This window comes from Arachis ipaensis, chromosome B08, assembly GCF_000816755.2.
Source record: "Arachis ipaensis cultivar K30076 chromosome B08, Araip1.1, whole genome shotgun sequence".
Taxonomy (NCBI): Eukaryota; Viridiplantae; Streptophyta; class Magnoliopsida; order Fabales; family Fabaceae; genus Arachis; species Arachis ipaensis.
In genome coordinates, this window is record NC_029792.2 from 695,857 (window position 1) to 702,922 (window position 7,066).

The 7,066-nt window shown below is 29.2% G+C and overlaps 1 protein-coding gene across 1 annotated transcript; it reads left to right on the plus strand.

The window, feature by feature from the left end:
- Positions 417 to 1,302, plus strand: LOC107614348. The gene is made up of 2 exons (XM_016316561.2): positions 417 to 1,096; positions 1,158 to 1,302. Exon 1 carries the CDS (start codon positions 482 to 484, stop codon positions 1,085 to 1,087), a length of 606 nt encoding a protein of 201 aa, XP_016172047.1. The 5' UTR covers positions 417 to 481; the 3' UTR covers positions 1,088 to 1,096; positions 1,158 to 1,302.

Consider the following 7,066-nt stretch of genomic DNA (forward strand, 5'->3'; position numbering starts at 1 on the left):
TTATAAAGTTAGGGCTAACTAAACATTAATTTCTACTGGTTTATACATATAATAACTTTTGGTAGAAATTCAGGTGTAGTCAATTTCACGTGAAATTGATATTTAAGAGTTATTAGATGATTTGACTGATTTGACTAAATTTTTGGTGAAAACTCATGTGAAGTCGACTTCATGTGAAGTTGATAGTTGAGAGTCATTAGATGAAAATTTAGTCAAATCAGTCAAATAATCTAACTGCTCTCAATGATCAACTTCACGTGAAGTCGACTGGATCTGAATTTCCACCTAAATTTTTATCTAAAGACTCTCAGATATCAACTTCACGTAAAGTCGACTTCACCTAGTTTTCACGGTAATTTTTTGCTCTTCAAAACCTTAAAGTACTTGATTCCCAATGAGTACTATATAAGGTCCTCACACCCCTTCCCTTCTCTTCAATCCATTCTCTCTTCAATTCTCTCTCTCTCTCTCTCTCTCTAAAATGGAAAGCAATAACGTTCCAATAATGGCAAAGAAAGTGTGGAACATGGTACGTGTAGTATTCTTCATGCTTAGAAGAGGCATATCAAAGGGCAAGCTCGTGATGGATCTAAACATGTTCCTCAAGCGCCGCCGCAAGCTCGCCGGAAAAGCCATCTACAACCTCATGTTCCATCACCACCACCACTCAAACAACCCTAATCTACAGTTCTCCGCCCCAAGGGAGTACGAGTTCAGCTGCAGCAACACTCCCAACAACCACTACTTCTTCCCAATCGGCAAGCGCCACCGCAATCACAACCACCACTTCTTCGCATGCGCTCACGCGCCACCCACTCTCGACGACGACGTGGTCACCGCGAACGCGCTCAAGGCGGTGTTGGAGATCTTGAACAACAACAACAATAATAATGATCAGGTGATGATGGCTATGGTGGAGGCTTCGCCGGCGCTTCCAGGGTTCGGCCGGAGTCCAATGGTGAGGCAGCTGAGAGTGACGGACTCGCCGTTCCCGCTTCATAACGACGACAAAGACGACCACCAGGTTGATAAGGCGGCGGAAGAGTTCATCAAGAGGTTCTACACCGAGTTAAGGAAGCAAGATTAGTTTTAATTAATTAATCATCATTACCTTAATTATTATGTTAATAATAATAATGTTCGTTTTCCAATGTTAATTATTAGTTCATCATATTTTTGGATATATGTTTTCATCATCATGATCCTGAGTTCAATTAATAAAGATATACATGTTTGTATTCTACTTCAACGTGTAATAATATTTGTTGCTTATAAACAATAAAAAAAATCAATAATTTATAGAATGGAAGAATATTATATAAACTATATGAGTGAATATACGAAATAAATCGGATTGGAATTTAAGGAATCTTTATTATTTATTATTTATTTTCTCAAGATAAAACTCAGGTGAAGTCGACTTCACGTGAAGTTGATACCTGAGAGCTGTTAGATGAAAATTTAGTCAAATCATCTAACGGCTCTCAATATCAACTTCACGTGAACGTCGACTTCACTTGAGTTTTCACTTAATAATAATCAAGCTTTATTAATGATCCTGATTATTATTCCATATATTTATTATGCTCTCTAGCTGGCTAGATGATGAATAACACAATATTATACCAACAGTCATTAGCAACATAATCTTGAATTATTTGGACTTATGGCATATGATTGGCGTGATTATTGGTGATCCAAAATATTTTAATTTGGATTTGAAGTTAATTAAATTGGGTTTTACAGCAACAAAACAAACCCCACTACTCTTGGGTGTCTTCATATGATTCCACTAACATAATAATGACTAAGTAAAATTATATAGCTGGCCCCTCATCAAAATATTGTTGCCTTTCTTAACTTTAATTTTGCTTCTTCTTTTTTCCTTACTTTTGCTTTTTCCTCTTTATTTCTTTATTTCTTCCCCTTTTTCATGCCAAGTTAATGAGATTTTCAAGTTTTCCAATATACCACTTTTCTGATGCTTAAGTGGTTGCTATACTATATAGATATAATAAATCAACTAAAGTGTCACCTCTCTACAGAAATTAAAGAACACACTAACCACATAAGATGAAGAAAAAGGTGGCAATAATATTGACTTTGTTTAACATGCTTTGCTTTTTAGGTTCCCATTACCATTTACATGCCTCAAGGCTGTAATAACACAAGGCAATTTGAAAATAACTTTTTATTATGAACTAATAATGTGAATTAATTATACATTTTAATTCATTTCATCTGCTAATTAAAATAATACCAAACAATTATCAATATATATTCATGAATTTTGGATTAGAGAGTAGATATTAAAAATATAAGGTTTAATTACTCTGTTGATCCCTATAGTTTTGCAAAATTTTCAATTAAATCCCTATACTTTTTTTTTTAATTGAGTCCATATACCAATTTTTTTTTTTAATTGGATCCCTACACTTTTTTTTCCTTTTATTTAAGTCCCTGCACCAATTTTTTTTTAGTTGGGTCCCTATAAAATTAAGCCGATTACTGCTAAGAGGTACCTAATTGAAAAAAAATTGGTACAGGATCCAATTAAAAGAAAAAAAAAAGTATAGGGATCTAATTGAAAATTTTACGAAACTATAGGGACCAATAGAATAATTAAACCAAAATATAACTGTTTATGTATCTCTTTTTATTAACTTAAATTTTTTAAATTAGACAAATAATTTCATGATATAATATTAGAAATTTATAACTTAAATATTTTAATTTTAATTTTATTGACTCTAAAGTTTTTTTAATATAAGACAAATAAAAAAATGTATACAAATTTTACATGAATGTTCAAATTAACTGGAACTTTTTATTATTAGTGAGAGGCCTTGTGATTTATATTGGATAGCTTGTTAAATAAAGGAAATTATTAAACATGATTTATTTGTCAAAATTAGAGAGTAAATGGCACCACTAATAATACTGCTGATATCAAATCAAATGAAAATGATAAGACAATGATTTAATTAATAGCGGGTAGGTCAGACAGAGTTTGTTAATTTGATGAGTTACTATTATGAACAATAAATAGTTAAATAATTAACAACAAATTCCAAAATGTCAATTTCTGGAAATAATTATTGTAGGTGAGGTGGATACCTGGATTTGTTCTTTCTTGTGGGCAAATTAAAAAAGATGGCACACTCAATTTAAATTAAAAACAAATAAAAGGACCTAGTCATTTTTAACTTTTATCAACAATCACAATTGAATTGAAAGGTGGCAGCTCGTAAAGCCAAAAGCTTAGGTGAAGTGTTTGCTACTATTTTTCTATGAAATTATTGTAAGGAAAAAATTAATTAATCTAAGTTTGATTGGGAGACATGTGTCACTTTTAGAACTCATCACCTTTGCCTTCTATTTTCGACATGCTTCACGTGTAATCAATCTTCATGCCATCACAATCATTATTATTAGATATATATTACTTATAATTGTATGCTCAAAATACGTGCCTAAAATGATTGTTTTCATGTTACCATATGCCAGAAGAAAAAAAATTAAAATAGTGTATTTTGTGTATAAGAAATTAAATTAAAGAAAACTTTAGGTTGTAATAGGCTAATATACAATATAGTAATTGTTGTTGCTGGTCCTGTTACGTATCAACACAAGTTATTAATGTATCATAAAAAAGCAGATACTTTAGGTTTTTCTTAATTTATTGAATTAAAATTAATTTAATCTTACAAATTTTCTTACTATATAATATTTATTATTTTATATATAATATTTGTAATTATATATTTATTATATCTAAAATTATACAATTATTTTAACGATAATTAATAAATACGAAACAAAATAATTTTAAACTGTTTTAATTGATTTTTTATTCCCTCCAAAATATTATTGATAATTAGTAATGCATGGTGTGCTAATATAGCTTGCATTTAATTATAATTAGGGGCTGCTTGAGGAATAATGAATAGTTTTAAACGTGAGAAAGTGTCTCTTTAATTAGGCACAACGGGAAAGCTAAGCATGCATGATATACTGTTTGACCGCATGGCAAAATTCAAAGTACTTCTTATGCTTTTATGTGCTTTTTCTTTTTTGGGTCGATGCAGCTTTGTATAAAAGTTGACTTGTATATATATATAAGCTCCCATGGATGCTAAAATCTTAATTATTGTTGCATATACTTTGCATCTCAAATCATTATTTTAACGGGTTAATTACTTAGGGTTCATTCATGATAAATATTTAGTTATGGAAATCATGATGAATAGTGTACGGGGATGCTCCCATAAAAATGCATAAAATATTTTTTTTTAAAGATATTTTTTAATAATTAAAATTTAACTTATATAATCACTTAAATTATATTATTTTTGTCAAAATTAGGTCAGATAAATTAATTTGATTGAAAAATAATGAATTAAATTTTAAATTGGTCTAAATTAATATTTTTTTATAAAAATCAATAATACTTAAGTTTTTTTAAAGATTAATTAATAATGATTAAGAATAATATTATGATAAAGAGTAAAGTTTTGGTAAAGATTAAAAATTATTTTTTTTTTTTACCAAAAACAATGGAAAAAATTATCATGTACAACATATTTTTTTATTAATTAATGGAATGTTTAAAAAAAAAAAAATCAAATATGGTTGCCCTTCAATTTAAACGAGAATACGTGGTTGAGTTTTCATCCACGTAAATTCTAAAACAATTTAAGTAAACTCCGCCGTTTAATGTGGCTACTTATGTGTCATTTCTACGAGTTTCTTGTGTTAGATTTTTTGGGTTTCAAAATGCAATCTGAGTCTAGCAACGGATTTCGTGCAACTCAATTATTGGAAAATATATATATATTATTTTTCATTATTTAATACTTTGAACGTTTCATGCATAAACCTTGTCTCTTTCTTCGAATGTTTGTTTTGTCTTGTAATTATTGGAAGTGGTGGTTGAGCAGTCAATATCATTGTGAATGTATATAAACATGGTGCAATCTAATAATATTATGATTGAGCTAGCAGCTACCATTCAATAAATAAATTTAAATTAACTAATTAATTTCATTTAATTTAAAGTCAATGTAATTAAATCTGGCTTAAGATTTTAACCGTGTCATTTTGTACACTCGCGCGCAATTTTGGGGGGACGTCGCTGTATATGAGCAAATATTTGTATGAATTAATATTTAAAAGGTCACAAAAAAATGGTTTAATTTTACAGGAAGAACGGTGCATCCACTTGTCTTTTCATAGAAACTTCTATGAATTAATATTAGGTTTAATTATTCTGTTGGCCTCTATAGTTTTGCGAAATTTTTAATTAGGTCTCTATACTTTTTTTCCTTTTAATTGAGTTCTTGCACCAATTTTTTTTTAATTAGGTCCCTACACTTTTTTTTTTCCTTTTATTTAGGTCCCTATAGCAATTCTTTTTTTTTTAGTTGGATCCCTATAAAATTAAGCCAATTACTATTAAGAGGGATTTAATTGAAAAAAAAATAGTGCAGGGACCTAATTAAAAAGAAAAAAAGTATAGAGATCTAATTAAAAATTTTACGAAACTATAGGGACCAACAGAGTAATAATTAAACCTTAATATTATGTAAAATTGTTTTATATTTTCGTACAATAAAATTATACGAACATGTTACATTATTGTGGATGGTTATAAACTTATAGTAATTTAATATCGAAAATTGTGAATAGTTAAATATTTTGTTACCACAATGTTAAAACAAAAATATTTTTATTTTTGGAGACAATAAAATTAAAAATCAATAAAAAACAGCATAAAATTAGTTTATTTTGTATACTTTAATTACCAATAGAATAATTGAATAATATAAGATATAATAAATATATAATTAATCTCTTTATTTATTTATTATATTTTAGGCAAAAATTGCATAAAATCAATATTCAATACTAATTAGCATGATTCTAAATTATATGATATTTTTTGTAAGAAAACACGGTACAAGTTCCGTAAATTTGAAGAAAAAGACCACAAGAAAAATCTATGCATGTCAAGGAAAAATATCATGGAAGCAAACATTTTTATATCTTTTAATTTATATGCATTTTGCTAGATTTTAATTTCTTTCCAAAATTCTAGGGGAAGACGCCAATGGTGCTAGAAGGTATGTTACACAAAGAAGTGGGGGCAGGTAGCAAAAGTTCATTTTCTTTGATGCTAAGCTTTCTCTTGTTTCCGCACTCCACTTTTGTAAGTCTTTCCTTTTTCTTTTTCTCTTTTTCTGAATTTTTCCATTAATTCAGATTAATTACAATAATAACCTTGTTATTAGTATCGATGTATATGAATATTGAAAAAATACACATATAAATACAAGTTTTATTATGCATGAAAAAAAAAATCAAAACATATATATAGCCACATATGGCTCTGTCCCCTTCATAGGCTATCATTTCATGAATTTTTTAGGTTTAGTACTTCATGATTTGATTTTAGTTACTATATATAATGCATGGCTGGCACATAAAGTTAAATTATTAGATTTCTTGCTTCAAACCATTCGATTTGTGACACTTGAACGCATAGAAATAAAGATGAACAATAAGACAATAAATTATTAAAATGAACAATAAGACAATAAATTCTTAACCATCCTCGAGCTGCTAGGTCTATTTTTTCGGACTCTTTAGAGAAGATCAAGAATAGGTTGGCTAGTTGGAAAGGTCGGCTCCTTAACAGAGCAGGCAGGCTTTGCTTAATTAAATCTGTTGCTTCTTCTCTTCCTATTTATCAGATGCAAGTGACTCTTTTTCCTATTTCGATTTGTCAAAAGATTGATTCTGTACTTAGACAATTCTTGTGGAAGGGAAAGGTGGGGGAGCGATGCTTAAATTATGTCAAGTGGAGCAAAGTTGTCACTCCAAGAAAATATGGAGGCTTGGGAATTAGAGATACCCAGTGTGTAAATTTTGCTTTATTAGGAAAGCTTGTTTGGCAATTACTGCATAATAATGATAAGCTTTGGGTAAGAATTATGTTGGCAAAATATTTATCTGGGAGGTCTTGCTTTTCACCCAATTTTTCTAATAATGTTTCAAGCACTTGGCG